Source organism: Vespula vulgaris, chromosome 10 (genome assembly GCF_905475345.1).
Source record: "Vespula vulgaris chromosome 10, iyVesVulg1.1, whole genome shotgun sequence".
NCBI lineage: Eukaryota > Metazoa > Arthropoda > Insecta > Hymenoptera > Vespidae > Vespula > Vespula vulgaris.
In genome coordinates this window covers 2,275,363-2,296,037 of record NC_066595.1, presented here as the reverse complement: position 1 = coordinate 2,296,037, position 20,675 = coordinate 2,275,363, and the positions used below count along the sequence as shown (strand labels likewise).

General features: G+C 35.4%; 3 protein-coding genes and 1 long non-coding RNA gene across 10 annotated transcripts in view; 3 read left to right on the top strand and 1 right to left on the bottom strand.

Moving 5' to 3' along the window:
• LOC127066822 (uncharacterized) overlaps positions 1–5,834 on the top strand; it is a 71,554-nt gene extending 65,720 nt beyond the window's left edge. For 4 of the 5 annotated variants that reach the window (XM_051001014.1, XM_051001015.1, XM_051001016.1 and 1 more), the window contains 11 exons: positions 441–664; positions 823–961; positions 1,142–1,909; positions 1,988–2,154; positions 2,241–2,332; positions 2,448–3,037; positions 3,140–3,386; positions 3,479–3,724; positions 3,791–3,962; positions 4,064–4,332; positions 5,157–5,567. In XM_051001014.1, the coding sequence (XP_050856971.1) occupies positions 441–664; positions 823–961; positions 1,142–1,909; positions 1,988–2,154; positions 2,241–2,332; positions 2,448–3,037; positions 3,140–3,386; positions 3,479–3,724; positions 3,791–3,962; positions 4,064–4,328 (2,910 nt within the window). In that variant the 3' untranslated portion in view covers positions 4,329–4,332; positions 5,157–5,567. Of the gene's footprint in view, positions 1–440; positions 665–822; positions 962–1,141; positions 1,910–1,987; positions 2,155–2,240; positions 2,333–2,447; positions 3,038–3,139; positions 3,387–3,478; positions 3,725–3,790; positions 3,963–4,063; positions 4,333–5,156; positions 5,568–5,692 lie in introns of those variants that run through there. The other variant, XM_051001017.1, reaches the window with a different exon arrangement.
• Positions 438–15,279, bottom strand: LOC127066870 (uncharacterized). The gene is made up of 2 exons (XR_007782516.1): positions 15,026–15,279; positions 438–679 (listed from the first exon to the last, which is right to left on the bottom strand). It is a non-coding gene; the product is annotated as an uncharacterized LOC127066870 (long non-coding RNA).
• Positions 5,363–12,811, top strand: LOC127066824 (MATH and LRR domain-containing protein PFE0570w-like). The gene is made up of 2 exons (XM_051001022.1): positions 5,363–9,519; positions 9,831–12,811. Exons 1-2 carry the CDS (start codon positions 5,629–5,631, stop codon positions 9,930–9,932), a joined length of 3,993 nt encoding a protein of 1,330 aa, XP_050856979.1. The 5' UTR covers positions 5,363–5,628; the 3' UTR covers positions 9,933–12,811.
• The window catches only part of LOC127066821 (uncharacterized), an 81,636-nt gene continuing 76,214 nt past the window's right edge, over positions 15,254–20,675 (top strand). The window contains exon 1 of one of the 3 annotated variants that reach the window (XM_051001011.1): positions 15,254–19,219. In XM_051001011.1, the coding sequence (XP_050856968.1) occupies positions 17,095–19,219 (2,125 nt within the window). In that variant the 5' untranslated portion in view covers positions 15,254–17,094. The remainder of the gene's footprint in view (positions 19,220–20,675) is intronic. The other 2 variants (XM_051001010.1, XM_051001009.1) reach the window with 2 other exon arrangements.

Sequence of the window (20,675 nt, the reverse complement as noted above, 5' to 3'; positions counted from 1 at the left end):
AATACACGTGTCCTTCTCGTATTCGACACTTTGTATCGGGTATCATAAGATGTAGATTGTACGAGTCCCTCACCCTCATCCTCCAAGTCTGTCCCTCTTCACAGAGAGACCACAAATTTCATACCATAAACTCGCATAAGAACTTCTGGCAACTTGCCAAATGGTGATTTGGTTACGTATTTACGTACACGACAAATCCAGGAGTAATATTCTCTCTCTCTCTCTCTCACTCTGTCTCTCTTTGACTCTGTAGAATTACGAAAAGTAATAATTTATTTGGCTTGTGTCTCATTTAACGACTCGTAAATAATACGAATAAAAGATAAATAAATAAATAAGTGGATAAAGAGAGGAATGAAAATTAACAAAAAAAAAAGAAAAGAAAAGAAACAATAATTAAGAGAAAAGAATAATAATGATAATAATTTTTGTCGCAACAGGCAATAGTCCAAGCGGAAAATCTCGAGGAGAATTTCACGTTAGGATTGGCCGTGTTATTGGCCGGTGACTTTGCCATTTTGCCGCCCGAAACAAAATTGAACAAGGTTGCTCCGCCGGGTTGGTTAAACGGTGGCAAAAATAGTAAGGGTTCCTTGGGCCTTCCAACCAGTTTCATGCTGTATCTAAGACTACGCTTTTTCCTACCTTCCCTTCGTGGTATCAGGTAAGTTGTTCATTTCTAAAAAAAAGAAAAAGAAATATTAATAATAATAAAAAAATAAATAAACAAACAAACAGAATTTACGAATCACTCAATCAATGAAATACGTGTATCGTCAAAAACGTACGACAAGATTTACATTTCATTCTTTTCCCCGACAGAAATTGGATATCGAAACACTTGCTCTATCTGCAAATAAGACGGTGCATACTCGAGCAACAACTGGTATGTTCCTATTCCGAGTTAATCTATCTAACAGGTCTGGCACTTCAAGTCGAGTTTGGAAATTACAACGCCAACGTAAGCGATAGATTTATCCCTAATTGTCTTCCACCTAACATTCTCAACCAATATCGTTCGAATTTCTTCGTCCATATAGACGTTTGTTCTCATTAAAAAAAAAAAGAAAAGAAGAAGAAGAAGAAAAGGAAGAAAAATTGAACAAATTAATACTATTATTTTCTATAATGATTATTACAGGAACACGGTTGTGGTGATTATTTTTTATTGGAGCATTACGTACCAGAATCATTGATATTAAACATGGATCAGCATCAATCTAATGTGAATGCCGAAGCTTTGCGTTTACAACTACAGCAGGCTCATAGGGATCGACGTGGTTTAGACTCGAACAAGGCCGAGGAAATGTTCATAACACATTCCCAATCCTTACAGGATTATGGATCGCATTATTACATAGCCAGTGTCGATTCGAAGGAACTCGAAAAGGTTATGGCACAAGAGAAAAAACATAAAATCAACGAGGACAAACGTCGGAGTTGCGAGGGTGCACGGAATGAAAATATTTATGGACAGGAAATGATTGCTACTAGTACTACTACTGCTACTGCTACTGCTATTACTACTACTAATACTACTACTTATGGTAGAATGGATAATCTACCTGGTCCTAACTCTTCTGATAATATTCCTAAAACGCGTTATAATAACGACGAACGTAATCTTGACATTGGCGTTAACAATACAAGGACGAATAAAAATTTCAACGTTAACCCATCCGAACAAATCTCTTCGAAACAAACTATCTGCGGACTTTCAAGAAAAGATACTTGCATAAATAATAATAATAATAATAATAATAATAACAATAATAATAATAATAACAATAATAATAATAATAAAAATAATATTAATAATAATAACAACAATAATATTAATAACAGCAAGAATAAGTCATCGAAGACGAAGAAAAGCGATAGTAACGTTTGGTTGGCCATTCATGCTCAAGTACGTATATATTATACCAGCCATATTTTCAAAAATAGAAATATATATATATGTAAATATGTATATATCGTTTTTTAGGGTTTAAAACTTTTCGAAAGAGGTGGTGAGCCTAGAGAAAGAATGGAATTGGCTCAATTTCAATGGAGAGACATTCAAACGTTGAGCTACAATAAGAATTGTTTAGTCGTTTACACGAAATTAAACGGTAAACGATGCAAATTCAAGCTACGCATGGATCACAGAAAGTGAGCCTTTTACAAATTTTGTGTTCTTTTTTTCTTTTCTTCCTATTCTTTTTTTAACTAGGATCCTTTAATTCGTTCGTTTTCAGAAGTTACTTCGCTTTCAAACTGACCTCGTTGCATCATCAGTTCTTCCTGAAATTACGTTCAGAGCTTACGTCGCTTCAGGGACTTGCAAAAGGTTGAGATTCCAATAAGAAATTATATTGGCAAAGTTTTTCTTTTTTCTTTTTTCTTTTTTTTTTCATTCGTTAATTCAATTCAATTCCATTCTATCTTTTTTTTTCTCTCCGTAGATTTTGGAATCCCTATGACCGTCGAGACATCATCTGGTTCACCCGCGAAAATGAAAAACACCGATGGAAAAACAAAAATAACGATTGCCGCAAACACAGTGAAATTACATCCAAAATTGAGTTATCCGATGCAACTGGAGGAATACCAAAACAAAGAGAATGAAAATCCTCAAAAAGATACGAATGCAATAGCTCAGAATCAAGATAATCATGCGTTTTATTCCTCGGAGGAAGATGCTCTGTATGCTCAAGTAAATGTTAGATTAGAGCCCGAAGGTGAGTCGCGTGATACAGAGGACGAGTCCGAAGGAGATCTGATAAATCCGAACGAACCGATTATCACGTTGGATATCAAGGAAAGGGATAGAGGTACGATTTATGCCTGTTCGAGGATCAAAAGTGATACAGAGTGTGTTTATTCTTTGCCAAAAATGATGTCAACCAACGACATTGATCATTTAAACGAAAAGTCTGATAATCCTGAGGAACTTTACGCAGCGATCAATAAAGCCGGCCTATCGAGAAAGAAAAACTTTCCTGTTCCCGAAGAGGTATGGGAGGTAGCCGACGTAAAAAAGACAATACACAAAGTAAATAAACAATGTGGAATATTTTTCATTTGAAAAAAATATATATATTTTTTTCTTTCTTAAAAAGAAGGCACATTGATCTCGTTCATTTTCTCTAAACAGATGAAAACGTCGAGTTTGCCGAATTATGGGACACCAAGACAAAGTACAGGTTTTCGCACACCGAGCTTACCACGTCGATTGGGTGTAAAAATGGGTACTCGTGCGATCTACAGTAGCCTCGCTCAGAAAGATGCCGTTCTTACCGACGATGCTGAGTCGGTATCTCTAAAGTCGGACACGGAATCGTCGATAAGGTCGTTTTCGGCAAGATCGACGGAGTCACCTTTGCCCGAAGCTTACGTACTCAGTTAGTAAAACAGTGATGAAATTTATAATTAGTAGTGACGGATCCTGTTCGAATTTTTCTTTTTTTTTTTTCTTTTTTTCTTTCTGTCATAGATGCAGACATAAGAACGGACGACGAAACTTTTCACGTAACCGAAGAGGAATCAATATCGGCCTCGTTGATGGCACGTTTGGAAGAATTGTCCTTTGCCGAAGAAAGGATATTACATACGATCAAATTAGAACGAGGACACGGTGGTAGTATAGGTTTACAGGTTACCGAAGGTAACGATGGTGGTGTCTACGTTCAAGCAGTATCGGTCGGTGGTTCTGCTGATATGGCCGGCAACGTTAACAAAGGTAAGACAAACGTTATTAAAAATATATATATCGAATTTCCTAAAATGAATTATTTATTATTTACAGGTGATAGGATCGTGGCAATAAACGGACAAAATTTATTAAATCTTCGATACGAGGACGCTTTGAAGATGTTACAAAGTTCCTCGGAAACGGTCGAACTTGTTCTTTCTCAACCAGATTCACGAAAAAAATTAGATAATCGTGATACCGTTGTCGTAGATAATAACTATCTTCAGTAAGTATTCGCGTAATAATTTCGAATAAATGATCTATTAGTCGTGATCGAGATTCCAATCGATTATCATTTTATTTTGACCGTGCGTTTGAATTTTTTAGCGACATTAGATTCGATGTTTCGTCCGAAGCCGAAACGTCCAGCATGACGAACAAATTGTTGGCACAGAAGACTATGGATGTTGCCTCGGTACAAAACACATCTAGTGCATATAGTAGTGCTGCTTCTAGCGCAATGGGTAACCACAATGCTAACAGTTTGTACCTGACCGATCTCGTCGGTAACAACGCCCTCAAGTCTGCTAGTATGCTACTTAGTATCGAAGACTTTGATGTTAGTAGGACCAGTCGTCAGGTGTTCATATAATTAGGTAAAAAAAGAAAAAAATTTTCTTTTTTTTTTTCTTCATCAATATCCTTTATTATTATTATTATTATGATTATTACTATCGTCACTATTACCATTATTACTATTTATCATTTTTTTTTTAATTAACGTTAATTAAATTATTTTTAATCTACTATTAATTATTATTAATGAATTGTTCACACATGTAATATACAGGCGATTAGATTTGATTAGATTCTCACAGTTCGAAAATAGCTTCCGCTTTTCTTTTATTAAATCTTCTTACCTTGAAGACGCGTCGGAAAATCTCAATCCCGTTAAGAACATTACGTCGTCTTAACGGGGCAATGTCGAGAAGGGAAGAGAGTCCCAGTGCCATCTACGATCGCTAATCGAATTATTTTCATCCCCTTAAACGAAGCCCCATACCCCAAGTCACCCGGACAGTCCATTCCGTTTCGACTTCATCCCTACCCTCGACGTTTACTCATGCAAAGTAGAGAATTATTAAATCAGTATTAGAGCAAATCTAGTATTTCGTGTTTAAACCGTGCACACCCTTGAAAGATAATATCTTGGTGTTAAAAGTAGTTGGTTAAAATATTCGAATAATTTCTCGAACGATACAAAATTCAATTCTATATCTACCTATGTATCTATATCTATCCATCTATCAAAATTCGATTTTCAACAATGTCTCTAATTGTTCTTGCTATATAATCGCTTTTATTTATTTCTTTATTTATTGATTTAGCTTATAGATGTCATTAATAGAAAATTATTTCTTAGACAACAGAAGAAAGAAAGAAAGATAAAAAAAAAATAAATATAAAAATCCATTATCAGTAGGTACGCCCAGGCGTGTGAAACGACCAGCAACGTGAAAAAAGGGAAGAAAAAAAAAAAGAAAAGAAAAGAAGAAAAAAAAATGAATAAAAAAAAAAAAAAGAAAGAAAGAACGAAAGAAAGAGATAAATCATTATTGAACGAGCCCGAGTCAGAGAGTAAGAGGAGGAGAGTGGGAGTGGGGTAAAAAAAAAAAGAAAGAAACGTAGTCCATCATTTCTAAGGAATCACCTTTAGTATCCGCCGGTCGTACGTCGTGGTCGTATCTTTTCTTTCGTATGCGCGCGCGGTATTCTAACTCGATAAAGGGAGCCGAAGAAAACGTAAACGCTCGATGTTTCACAAATGTGAACATATTATACGTCGAATAGAAAGAGAGAAAAAAAAAAGAAAATAAAAAAGAAACTTTATTCGTAATAACTATATATATCACCTAGCTACCATGATAGACCATATTCGCGCAGGTGCGTGAATGAAAAGGGATAGAAAAAAAAAAGAAAAAAAAAAAGAAAGAAAAATGTTTCTTCTGATCGTAGGTGAGAAGACACCGTCACCATCGCCATCAGCATCACCACCACCACCACCTGTACCACCGAGACGAAGAAGAACAAAAAAAGTTATAAACGCGGAAATTACGGGGAAGGAAATCGCAACTACTACGAGGAGGGTCGATCGAAAGCGTCTACCCCCGCCACCACCGCCTTCTCAATTACCAAGAAAAAACAAGGTCAACGAAAACGTTGATAAAAGTCAGATTAAAACAAGGATCATAATTCACGATGAACCGACATCGAAGTTTCAAACTGGGAACGTAGATGATACGAGCAACGATATCTTGTTAAAGTCGGATAATTCGAAGGATAATATTATAAGGGAAGAGATTTATTTATGTAGGAAGAAAACGTACGGAGATGTTCCTAAGATAGAATTTAAACTCGATGAGAATCGTAAGAAGGAGTTGCTGACGTTGCACGAGGAGGAGAAGGTTGTATCGAAAAAAGTGTTTAATAAGAAGGACGACGAAGTCCTTCGACCTAATAAAAGTAATAGTAATAGTAGTAGTAGTAGTGGTAGTGGTAGTAGTAGTAATAGTGACTCGAAGATTGATGAGAGTACTGAGAAAGAGTTGTTGACGGTCTTGGAGCGTCCTAAAAAAAAATTATCGACGTTAGACGATAGAAAAGATGACGACGACGAAGAAAAAAATGAAAAAAAAGAGGAGGAAGAAACGATGATCGTACGTTCTCCGAGATACGATCAGATGGTGAAGAAAAAGGAATACGACAAATATCCATCATTGTTCTTCACGCTCGATGATCTTCACGATGTTATTATAACGAACGATTCGGTGCAATCGGTGTCGTCGATCGTGGACGAAAAAAAATTGAAAAAGGAATCGACGAAGGTTGAAAATGAGATGGAAAGTTTCTTCGTAGGAGAACGAAAGGGGAAAGATTTGAATGATTTTACGAAGGATCCTTCCTTCCTACGGGATAATCGTATCGACGAGGACGATGACGATAACGACGATAACGAGATTTGTTTCCGCGTAACGCCGACGAATTTTCCCTTCGAAAAATGTTTGGACAGATGGAAAACGTCCTTGGAAAATGAAAATGCCGAATTTCACGGTGTCGATCCTGGGAATAATTTTATTTTCGACGATTACATAGATAGGAGTAGCGCCTTGAACGTCAGACGATCGAGAAGATCATCTTTATGTTATGATATAGTTCAAAGCAACGAGATCACCCTCGAACACACAGCTACCAAAGTGAGATTCGTGATAGAGTCATCGAATTCCTCGATGCCATCCAAGGTCGATGGTGGTCTTTGGAATATCGATTCGATCAGGAACGAGGAAGCTGACGAGAAGGAACAGAAGAGGGAAGAGGAGGAGAAGGAGGAGGAGGAGGAGAAGGAGGAACCGCAGCAGCAGCAGCAGCAGACTGTAGAAGATAATTTCGAAAGAAATTTGCCGACTACCGACAACGCCGACATATTCGGTGAAATACCATTTGGATCCTTGATCCTGAATAATGTCGATCGAAAATCTATTGAAATTTCTCCGCAGATCGATAATAATACCGTTGATATTAAAGAACATTTCAATGAAGAGAAGAAAACGATTGAGGAAGATAGATTCAATAATATTTCTTCCAGTGATTTATCCTTAATACTCGAAGATACTTTGACGAAGGAACAGGTGGTACCTGAACTTAAGATCGAACGTAACTTGTCGGAGGGATTATCGAGGGAGGAAGAAGTTTCTAACAAGGACAACGACAGTAACAAAAACAACAACAAGTATAAAGAGAACGAAGACGATGACAACGTCAATTACGGAATTAAAGAGACTAATAAAAATATTTTCTTCCTCGACGAGAAATCCGCAGATGAATCTCATTGTAATTCTCAAAAACGAATAGATACGAACGAACGTAGAAAAATCTTCGTAACCCAATCGGTTCGTAGTTTTATGAACGACAGTCCGATAGATTGGGAGGATGAGGAATCCGATGAAGTGTCCGATAATAACGATGAATTATTATTATACAAAAATCAATACGAAAGGAAGATCAACGACGAGCCATCGAAAGTCGTTACGGATTCAACAAGAACTCAAATTCTGGATGAATTAAAAACGAATACGATTCCAAGCTTGTCTGATCTTTCGAAAGATCCCGTTAAAAAGATCGATGACGATGAGACAATAATAATCGATAAAAAAGATATACCCGGTATACCGTCGGTTGACGTAAGACGCAATACATTTTTAGAAACCATGTTGTCGGAGAATAATAGAGATGAAGAAAATTGGAATAGTACGAGCAGATATTGCGAGATCGTAGGGATCCATCCGAAAAACGATCGATTGATCGAAGTCGATGAGACGAGTGAAAAAAATAATAGGGATAATGCAACGTGTAGGAGAAAGACAAAAGGATGCCGTAATTCGTTCGATGATAAAAACATAAAAGACGTCAAAAGCGACGTTCTAAGTGAGTTGCTCGTTAACTTTCCTACGATCAAATTGAGAAGCTCGACGACGACGATGAAGAATAATAATAATAATAATTATTATTATAATTATAATGAAGTCGAAGATTTGGTTAATTTTAAGAACGTTGAGTCCTTCGTTACGGATGAGACGAATGAAGTAAAAAAAAATCTTGTTGACGAGGAAGACGACAAAAACGATAATGATAAAAACGGTAGGAAGATTATCACTACGAACCAGATGGCGGTACGAAGAATCCAAGCGGAAATAATGGAGAGTCGACAGCTGGACAACGATATGATGAAAATGTCCAAGTGTCATGTAAGGGAAAAGTGTGTCATCGAGACATCAGACTCGAAGAGCAATCACAAAGGTTCGAAGGACGAAGGTACGAGGGTGATTAAGGATATCGAAGATTTACCTAAAAACGATGATGGATTAACTGATGATGAAAGGAGGAAGGATAATAATACGATCGATCGTTTAGAAATAATATGTAGTAATAATGTTGACGAATCGATAGGATATAAGAGGAGGAAGAATAATAGCATTGATAACTGTGCCATAGTTAGAGAAAAAATTCCAGTTTTAATAACCCATCGTAATAATAATGACGATAATGATGATGATGATATTGATGATGATAATGATGATGATGACGATGATGATGATAATGATGATAACGATGATGATGATGATGACAATAACAGGGCCATAAAGACACCCGTAGTTTTAAGTAACGACCAATCGTCAGGGCAAGATACTCTAACGATAATCCCCGGTAGCGTTAGAAATTTCGTTAAGTATTACGAGATCCGTCGGGAAACGACGGCCATCGAATATTCTAAAATTAACGATAGGATGACATTAGTTAGATCTAATGACGAAAGTTCGACGGTATCGAACAGGATAAAAAATTTTGAATGCGAGGAACGATCGATGCCTATGAAAAGATACGACGATAACGTCGACTTGAAAGAGAGTAAGATCGATAAAAAGATCGATGAGAAACGGACGATCGATACTAGATCGGTATTTAACAACGACATAAGTTATACGATGATCGCAAAGAAAAAGATCGTAGATCCTTCGAAAGAAATAAAAGGGATTATCGTAGATCCATCGTCGAGATCATCGAACGTATTCGACGAAACTCGAGTTGAGCGAATTAACGAAGTTTCCAGTAAGATCGATCGTATGAAATCATCGTTCGAGTTTAGTGAGAAGGAACAAGAGAAATTTGAAAATAATCAAGAGAAAGAAGAGGACGAAGAAGATGAGAATAACGATGATTATGACGAGGACGACGACGACGATGGTTTTGATCTCTCGCAGCCACCGCAACGACGACATCTTTCACAGGTTCGAAATCCATAAAAAATGATTCTTTGATAATTAATTTTGATTGAATATTTTCGTTTATTGAACACAGTTTGTATTACGATCTATTCTGTAGGATCGTTGAATGAATTTTCATTAGCAAATTTTCTCGGTTTATATTCCGTAGTCATTGATAATCGTTTCGAATATAATAAAATAAAGAGTAAATAATATATATATATATATACGTATAACGCGAATAGTAAATAATACGGTTCGAGTAATTATTATTATACGATAACGAAATGATAGAGAAAATTAACATGACACGTCACGTATTTTCCTTTTTGCAGGAAGTAACCAACAGAACCGATTACGAGAGAAATTCAGGTATTAATCGATTCGCTTCCAACACTGAAAATAATACATGTTTCGTATTTTATTGTACGGTGTGATATAATTTCCCGGTGCATAGTATAGTTTTAATTTCGTTCTAGTTTCTTTTTTATCTTTTTTTTTTTTTCTTTCTTTTTCCCTTAAATCACTTGCCCATTAAAAATCGTCGCCGTCGATTCCCACCCTCGAAGAACGTTCTTTTTTTTTTTGTTTCTTTTTTTTTTCATCGATATTCGAAAGAAAATTTCGCGAGATATCCTTTTTCACTTTTTATTTATTTATTTATATTTTTTTTTTTTTTCATTTTTTCTCTCCTGCAAGATATTAGAATCATGAATCTCTTAGCGATAAATTACGTTTGAAATATTTTTTAGAGAGTGTGCATATGTAGGTGTGTACGTGCGTATGTGTGTGTATGTACGTGATATTCGTGATACGTTTCGAAAAGAGAAAAAAAAAAAAGAAAAAAAAGAAAGAATGATTTGGAAATTTTGATGATGAGTCAGCCTTTTAGCTCTGTTATTGTCGGTAGTAGCCACCTCGCGACCCTTAGAAAATATTGTTATTGTTTCTTTTTCTTCTTCCCTTCCTTCCCCTCCTTTTTCGTTTGAGATATTGTTTTAAGCAAGAATACGAATTATGCCTGAGTGTGTTTCCCATTTTCTTCTTGCGTAATTTCGTTTATTTGCGTAAAACACGATGCAAGTTTGAAACGTAATTTACCCTAGTGAGATAAAGAGAAGGGGAGAGAGAGAGAAAGAGAGAAACAGAGAGAGAAAAAGAGAGAGAGAGAGAGAGAGAGATTATGTGTATGTTTGTGTATATGTATTTGCGAATAATAAAGCTTATTTGCAATGATACTTTACGTATACACAAATTTCGATTTAGTACAGCAATATGTAATACGTAATATATTACTCATACAAAATATATGTATGTATTATGTGTATGTGTATATATATATATATATATATATATATATATATATATTCAGAAATATAAATAGTGAGTTTCCTCTTGAAACGTGCAATCCTTCGAGTAAAAATCACATTTATTAATAATAATACGTAACGCGCTCCTATTATACTTGTTGACTTATTAATAAGTGTGTATTATTAACTTGTTTTGATGTTGTACTTTGTTTAATTGACAAATACGTATATATACATATGTATGTGTGTGTGTGTGTGTATGTGTATATATATATATATGTATATATATATATATATATATATATATATATATATATACATATAGTTTTACTAGTAGAAAGATTTAAAACGTGTACGAGAAGCGAGAAGAAGAAGAGGAGGGGGAGGAAAAGGAGGAAGAGGGAGGGAAAAATAGAAGAAAAAAAGAGAATGATAGAAGAATCATTGCAACGTGTTCTTCGTGTTCGTGAATACTTAAACAACAAAAAATTAAAATGAAAAAGAAAATATATATATGTGACGAAGAAAATTGGGATTCAAAATGGAAGAAGAGAATAGAGTGCTTCTTATGATTTTAGTACACATTATTAATTATTAGTACGTATATGTAAAAAAAAAAAAAGATAAAAAAATATAAAAAAATATTGAATGTGAGTATTACAAATACATACATACATACATACATACATACATACATACACACATACATACATATATATATAACTCAACAAAATGACGTACATATTAATACTGTGTATATGTATGTCTACGTGTGTGTATGTGTGTGTGTGAGAAAGAGAGAGAGAGAGAGAGAGACGACGTTGGTAACGCGACTCGACGTCATTTAGACAACGTTGTTTTATAATGTTTAAACTATACATTTAGATAAGAAAATTAGCGGTGCAGTTGTGTAAGAAAATAGAAAGAATGAAATAAAAAATATGAAAAATGTTCGTATCATCAACGGTATAATAGTGGCTTTGAGATTAGCCCGATGAAATTTTTAATAAATCGAGTCGTCGTCACGTCGGTTTGTTTAACCACTCGAAAATCATATTTCCATGGAAAATTTCTATGGAAAATTTTTATGACAAAATTTTGTACACGTTCTTTTCTCCCCTTTTGCGGCCTAATTGAAAAAAAAAAAAAAAAGAAAGAAAAAAAACGAGATCATTCACGAGACAACACCGTGCAAGTATTCTTAAATAATTTTCTGTCGATGATGACTTTTGTTAAATTTTTTTTTATCTCATTTCTTTTCTACTTTTTTTTTCTATTTCTATTACTGTTTTTTTTTTCGCGATCAATTATCTTTTTAATGTAACCATCAGTACGTTTCGTTTTATTTGTTAATGACACACACGAAGAAACTAACTAGCGAATTTATTGTACGTGTTAATAAAAAAAATATACATATATATATATTATATACATATTATAAACATATAAAAAGAAGAAGGTAGAGACAAAAAGAATGATATTAGAGAAAATATGTACGATTTTATTATATGTAAGAGCTTTTTCTTTTAAGTTATACCGCGTGAAAACACTTTAGAAGATAATAAACAAATATAAACAAATATAAATAAGCGTGATTTGGAGTAAACGTGATTATAAAAGCGATCAATGATCGACGATTACATCCTAGAGCGACATGGACAAAATAAAACATCAGCGAATAATTATTTAAATAGCATCGTGATGCTACGGAACAAGGAGACGGAGAAAAAAGAAAAAAGAAAAGAAAAGAAAACGGAAAAAGAAGTATAAAAAAAAAAGAAAAGAAAAAATAAACCAACTTTCTTTTTCTCTTGTTTGTATTACGCAATTGTTTGATTGAATTTGTTGTTGTTGTTGTTGTTGTTGCTGTTGCTTGTAAAAAAAACAACCATCTTGCTAAAACCATTTATCCCATACACTATCAACACTTGTGCGCATGCGTTACACTGTACGTTTAAATTTCCCGCTAAACGCTGAATAAATTATTATTATTATTATTATTATTATTATTATTATTATTATTATTATTATTATTATATTATTTTCGATGCTTTATCACGAAAAAGTTTAATGATTGACCGAGAGAAAGATGTGAGTGTATATGTTTCTCTACTAATATACTTTATGTGAGTGTATGCGTGCGTGCGTTCGTCGTGTATGTGTGAGTTAAAGACAAGAAAAACGTGTTTCTCACGATTTCGTGGTAAAGAAAGGTCATATTATTTTTATCTTTCATCACCTTGCCACTTGCCCGAGGTAATGCGAATCATCATACTTTTAGATTCGAATATAGAACAGAATTATTATTAATAAGCATGCGAAACTCATCGTAGTTGGATATATATATATATATACACACACACATACATACAAACATATATATTACATACATATATATGTATCTAATATATATATATGTAATTATTATATAAATATGTAATAATATAATATATATAATGTAACATATATGTGTATGTGTGTATTTATATATATATATATATGTGTGTGTAACTAGGCCATATTAGCCACGTGTACTTCTTCTCTTATGATTCGATGTTCCCGCCTTTTATTTTTTTTTTTTCGTTTCGACAAGTCTTAAAAAAAGAAAGAAAAGAGAACAATCAACGTGTCCCGTCCGACACGTTCTCCTTCAATCTTATTTTTTTCGACGATTTTAGCAAGAATATGGAATAAAAAATTATTATTAATAAACGTGTGAATCACCTAGTACTCGTTATATATATACGTAACTGTGCCAAGTTAATCACGTTTTTTTAACTTCTCGTAAGTCGTTTGATTCTCCCACCCTTTTTTTTATTTCAACGAATCCTTGAAAAAAAAACAAAAAAAGAAAAGAAAAGAGAAAATTGATAAAAAAGAAATAAATGATTCTAAGGGTTCGTTCGAACGATTCCCATTATTTCTATTATTATTTTATTATTTTTTTCTCTTCTTTGAAAAAAAATTTTTGTCTTCCTCTTTTCTTTTGTAAATTCTTTACATCGACTCCGATCCAGTCAGTGATTCAAACCATGATGATCTCTACTCTATTACACAATGTACTTAAAGCTTTCCGAAACGCTTTACCGTACGCTCTGTTCCGTTGCCGCTTTATACGTACCTTAAATATAAACCGACCCGCGCTAATAATAGCTCATGCTAGTCGAACGTTTCTTTTGTAGCCGAAAATACAACGGCAGTCGATTCTAAGAGGATCTCTCTTCTCTTGGAATTTCCTTCGACCCGACAAATTGCTTCCCTCCTCCTCCTTTACCTCCTCTCGACTTCTACTCAGCCTCCGTACTCAATTCTTTCCATCGTTTCTTCTTCTCTCTCTCTCTCTCTCTCTCTCTCTCTCTCTCTCTCTCTCTCTCTCTCTCTCTCTCTTTCCCTCTCTCCCTCTATCTTTCTTTTTTGTAGAAAAGTAGGATAAAAAATTGTGGGACTCGAGTAAAGATCTTAATACACATATATATATATATATATATACATGCAAGTGTGTGGTATGATATGTATGTATGTATGTATAAATATATGTATAAATATATATATATATAAATATATATATAAATATGTATATAAATATGTATATAAATATATATATAAATATTTATATAAATATATATATATATATATATATATATATATAGTGTATGTGTATATGGATGTAGTATGTGTGTATGTGTGTATGCGTGTATATGGGGTGGAGGGAGAAAAAGAGGGAGAGTGATGGTGCAGCACGTGTATCGGTGTAAAGAAACGTACAAGAAGGGAACAGATGCATACGGTGGCACGTACTGTTTATCGAAATAGTTCGTGGAATTGAAGTCTTCTTTAAAAGTCGAACCAAGACAACTTTTCGACGAATCTTTCCTAACGATCTCGTAGTTTCTTTCGACAGAACATCCAAGCAGAAAAGTAGAAACCGAGGAAAAGTTGAAAAGTTTCCAATGTGTGTGTGTGTGTATGTGTATGTACTTTTCGATCGTCACGCGAGTTGCGTCCTGCGGGAATCTAACGTAAACGTTCAATACAAACGAACCCTTAAATTATCTCGAAACTATTAATAGCCCATTAGATTCTAAATCAATAAAAATAATAATTACATATTTTATATATTATCATCCTAAATTATCATTATTGTTAGATTAGAAAGTTAAGTTTAGTATCAATATTTGAGAAAGAAAAATAGAAAACAATTGTATGACAATTAACCTCACCTTAACCTATTTCGAAGAATGTATCGAAGATGATCTAACTTTTTTCTTCTTTTTTCTGTCACACTATTTCTTTCTCTCTCTACATCGTACATTCATTTCTTTCTCTGTACATACATATATATATATACACGCATACGTTCACTTTTGTCTGAAACGAAATTGTACATCTTGTTGAAAAATAGAATGATTTAATATAAAGAAAAGACGAACGGAGGCTGATTAGTATCAAGAAAAGACATATATCTAATAGGATTCGCGTCGATGTCACGTGATGAGCATTCGTGGCTCGCGATTGGTCAGTTAAAAATGACCAATGTGGAAGGAAAGCCAATAGGATTGTAAGAACACGAAAGGGTGTACCGAACGAACGACCGACCGACCGACCGACCGATTGACCGATCGATCAAATACGAGCTCTTTGTTATCGATCGGATAGGAATTCTTCATTATCGATCGTAATACGTATGCTTTTAACGAATCTTTTGCAAGTAATACGCGCATGCGCATATGCGATGAATGTATTAAAGAACGAGAGAGAGAGAGAGAGAGAGAGAGAGAGAGAGAGAGAGAAAGAGAAAGAAAGAGAGCGAGTTACGAAAGATAGTAGAAGAGAGGAAAGAGAGGGAGAGGAGAGAGCGATATATTCGTGACACATCCCACATGCCGACATTCCTGCACCCCTACCCAATGGATCCCGTAGGATTTATTTTAAGATTGGTATGACGACAGAAAGAGAAAGAGAGAGAGAGAGAGAGAGAGAGAGAAAGAAAGAGTGAGTGAGTAAGTGAGTGAGTGAGTGAGTGAACACGAAGCTTCGTTGCTCGTCTTCAGTAGCGAATCCGCGAGTGGCTTGTTGGCACGGGGTGTCGAGACGCGATCGAACGCGAGTGTTAACGGATTCTAAGAAGTTTTCGATCGAACGAAATAATCCGCGAAACGGTCGAACGCTGGGATTCTCTTTACCACCACCATCAAATCCATCCCTCTCCACCTCCTTATCCTTCTCCTCCTCCTCCTCCTCCTCTTCCTCCTCCTCCTTCGCCATCGCCATCGCCTCATCTTCTTCCCTCTCGTCTCGCTTCAAACTATCCCATAAAAAGAAACTCGAAGATATATTAGGTGTATATCTAATATCCATGTATGTATGTGTATACACATATATATGTATACGTTTGTATGTATACGTTCACGTATATACGAATAAGAAGTTTTACGAATGCTAAAATTTCGCGGTCTCTTACGAATAACGTCCGCCATCTTGATTCGAAAGAAGAAGTAGTAAAAGAGATAAAGGTGGTAGGGAAAGTTCGAAGGTAGTCGTTCTTTCGTGAAAATAGTGCGAGTGGAAGAGAGAGAACTACGGTTCGCGTAAAATCAAAGAAAGGAGGAAAGAAAGAAAGAAAGAAGGAAAGAGAGATAGACAGATAGAGAGAGAGAGAGAGAGAAAGAAAGAGATAGCTGCTTTTCACGGGAAGTTATTCCCAAAGGAGATTCAAGCTTGCTTTCAACTTTGTATACCTAACCTCGTTTCGTAGTAAAGAAACGAGAGATCTTCGGATCTCGAAATAAAAGGGGAAAAGTAAAAGAGGATAAATAGATATTGTACGAATTGTACGATCGGATCGGATCGGATCGGATCGTTGACGTTTTCTTACGATCGTTAACGTTTTCGTAATAATTATGTCGGAGATTAATACGCGTGATCGCACGGTGAAAAAGTGTATCTGACGAGTTGCCAAAAAGCTACGAAACTGATCGTTTTACGTAAGAAGAAGAAGAAGCGTGTAGTAGCCTGTTTTCGGTTCATATATACATATGCTTATATATATATATATAAATATATATATCATATATGTATATCTACGTACGTACACGTCAAACGCTCGTATTGAAATCCATTAGGTTATAATTCAGTGTGGATGATACCTTTAAAAGGACCTCTCCTGATCTCAAATTGGAAGCTTCTTCTGCCTGTCCTCTTCGAGGGCATTGATCCAGAAAGAGATACATAAGTATATACATATACATACATACATATATATATATATTCTCAACCGTTATTATCGCACATGTGGAAAACTGGAACCATGAAGAACGCTTATCCAGTCGTAACGGCAGCCTCGTCCAGTCCGGTCGATCCAGTCGATTCTTCAATAAGTCGAGATGATATATCGAAGGACGAAATCGATAATCAAACGTCACCAGTAATAAGACTCAAACTCGACAAACCGTTGCATTGGTATTGGGAATTAACGACTACGGCCGACGCGCTTCCGGTTATACAATTGTTGGACAAGGACGGTCGATTGTTGGTCGAGACAACCGGTAAAACCGCTCAAAGAGCTAGAGGATCCTTTCGCGAAGGTTTGACCGATTACGAAAAATTTCCTTTATCTTCGAGGATATCCAGATCAACGTCGGTAAACTCTAAACGCGAATTAATACAATCTGGTAATCGTAACATCGACGGTTTCAGTAACAAATTCGGTCCGTTCGATTTCGGATACAAACCGAGAAAATCTAGGAGCGACGCAAGTATCAAGGTCGTTCGAGATAAGAGGATTAAAAACAAAGAAAACGATAAGGAAGTCGTTAAGAGATATTCGACCGGTGATTTTTTACGTCGTCAGATTTTAGACGATTTAAGAACGAAAAGTATGTTTGGTAAGAGTCCGGACGAGATCGCCAAGGAAAGGTGCAGGAAGGTCAAAGCTTATTTGAAAAGTCAAAGCGAGATTTATTCGTCGTCCGATCATTCGATCAATCGCGATTGCACGAACGAATACGAAAGATATTTCAACGATAAATTGGATAAGATCGAGTCGGAAGAGGATCGAGGATCGGATGAGAACAATAGATCGAACTTGTACGATCTACGAAATCCATCGTATTCCGTTAAAAATGATAATGAGAAATACGTCGATTCGGATAAGCTCGTTAAAATTCGAAGTTTTTTGAGGGAGAAGTTGCGAGAGAGTATGGAATCGACGAGGAACGAGGGTAATAACGATTCGACGATTAAAAAACGACATTCCGATCGTAAAAACGAAGAGGATTCTAACGATACGAGAACTTATTATCGTACGAGAAAGGTAAGAAGCGAAACGAACGTGATTAATAATTCGCTAGGAAGAAAAACTAGATTCGAGGATAGACTGGATACGAATGTCCCTTCTTTTCGTTTCAACGATAACGACAATACGAACAACGTCGTACGTAATTTACCTTCGATATCTTCGAACATTAAAAAAAATAATTATCGTCGTTCGAAGAGCGACGCTTTGCTCGTAGGAAAATCAAACGAATTCGTCGAACAACAAAGAAAATATAGATCTGCGAGAAGAGAATCTACGGAATCTAGAAGGAGAACGTATCGAAAGACGAAAAGCGACCTTCATTTCGATAATCCGAACACCGAGAAGGAATTGGACAGGATCGAGAGATCCTGGAGGGATTACAAGGAGAGGAAGAAACTTGAGAAACTTCAAAGGGAGAAGACGGGTTTGACGGAGGAGAAAGAGGAGGAGGAGGAGGAGGAAAAGGACGAAGAGGATACTGAAGAGAAAGAGGACAATTTCACGAGAAACAAGACAAGCTCGAACGACTTTAAAAGCGAGTTATGCGTTAAGAGAAACTGTAAAGTATGTCAGAATCTTCGTAATTCGTTGGGATCATCGAAGACGAACGAGAATATTATATGTCCCTTCGAAACTAATAATCGATCGGGTCGGACAATCGAGTCTGATAGATCGATAGATTTTAATTCTCAATCTCCCTCTATTATCGTATCCCCTGATTTTGGATACAATTCTATACACAAGAGCGCGTTCAAAGATTATCGCGAATTGTATGCACGTTCGAACGTTAAAAAAAGTGATACGTTTAAAATAATCGACGGTAGCGAGGAACAAGATGATAGTTACAAAGAGGACGACTCGAATTTGATCGACGAGAATCAATTACCTCGTCGTGATAATAAATCCGAGATGATATCATTGATTAATAAATCGAACGAGGACATAGCAAGAGATTATTTCAAACGCGTTTACGAACTTTTGAAGAAACGTCAAGAGGAGGCACGTAAAGTAGCCGAGAAACGCGACGTTATTGGATACGACGATTCTTCTTCCTCGAATTATGTCGAAGAGGTACGAAGGAGGAAGCATAGGCGTAGAAAAAGGGATCCTCCTCAGGGTAAGTTTTTTTTTTCCTTTTCTTTTCTTTTTTCTTTTATTTTCTTTTTTTTATTTTTATTTTTTTTTTATTTTCGTTTCTTCTCTTTTCTCTCCAAAATAATTCTCTGATCTAATTCCGTCCATCTTGCGTTTCGTTTCTTCGTACGCGAAGAATGTGTATGTCCTCTGCGTGTGGGTCGTCTGCGTAGTCCGTGTAACGACACAAAATGCGTGTAGATCGTAAAAAATATTTTTAGAAGCTTATGTGGAACACATTCTCTCTCTCTCTCTCTCTCTCTCTCTCTCTCTCTCTTTCTCTCTCCCTCTCTTTCTGACTCACTAACGACGCAGATTTGAGAAGATCTATTCTTCTTTTTTTCATCCTCGGCATCGAATTTATAGTCGATGCAATCTCGATGATCGAATAAAACGAACGAATCAAAAACAAAAAAGAAGAGAGAGAAAATGGAAAAAAAATAAAAATAAAAAACGAGCTTAAAGGATCGTTGTTGCGTATTTGTTCTTTCTCGTTACTGAACGAACGTATTCGCTAATGCGAAAACTTTCATCTTAAGGACCCGTTTTCATTGCGCTCAAGAGTCAGTATTTATGCGACGTCGCAAACGGGTCCTCGACGCGTTTTAGAAACGTTTAATGGGAAGGAAATTACGACCTAGTAAGAAGAAGAACAAGAAGAACAAGAACAAGAAGAAGAAGAACAACAAAACCGGTTTTCAGTTAAACTCATCGTGCACGCGCCATTTTGTCGCGAGTATTTATTACGAATTAACGGGAAAACTTTATTTTAGAATATCGTATAGGATATTAAAGAAAATATCGTAAAAATTTATTATTATCATTATCATTATCATCATCATCATCATCATCATCATCATTATTATTATTATTATTTTTACTACTACCGTTCACGTTTTATGCGTAGAATATTTTGGCAGTAAACGCGAGCACAAGTGTTAGGTACAAGAGTTATAAAATTTGCATTCGAGCAACTTATAGTTACTAACAATAATAAATTCAAGTCTGAGATGCCAACATTTCCATCGTGCTCCGACGCACGTCAATTTTTACAACGATGAATCGTTCTTTTTCTTTTATTTGTTCGTTTTTATTTAATTCATTAAATTTGCAATTTATTATATTATTTAATTTCTTATTTTGATGTGTCATATATTTTTTAATTTATTGAATTTATTTTTTCTTTTTCTTTTTTTTTTTTTTTTGCTTTTCTTTCCTTCTCTTATTAATAGATTCTCGTTGTGCTCGTTAAATTTTTTATTATTACAATAATGTTACGAAATGGTCATTTTATCGGAATAATAACTCGAGTGGATTTTCGGGAGGAAGCTTCATTTGCCGCACCATTTCTTCTTTGCAAACTTCGAATTTCGAGTTTCGTGGATGTTCTTGTTTTAGAATTTCGCAACTCCTAGTTCGAAGTTAGTTCATAGAAGAAG

Bases quoted from the DNA above. Each gene is read 5' to 3' on its own strand.
- LOC127066824 (XM_051001022.1), top strand. From the start codon at position 5,629: ATGAAAAGGGATAGAAAAAAAAAAGAAAAAAAAAAAGAAAGAAAAATG. The intron at 9,520-9,830 runs GTTCGAAATCCA...TCCTTTTTGCAG, and splicing joins AACGACGACATCTTTCACAG to GAAGTAACCAACAGAACCGA.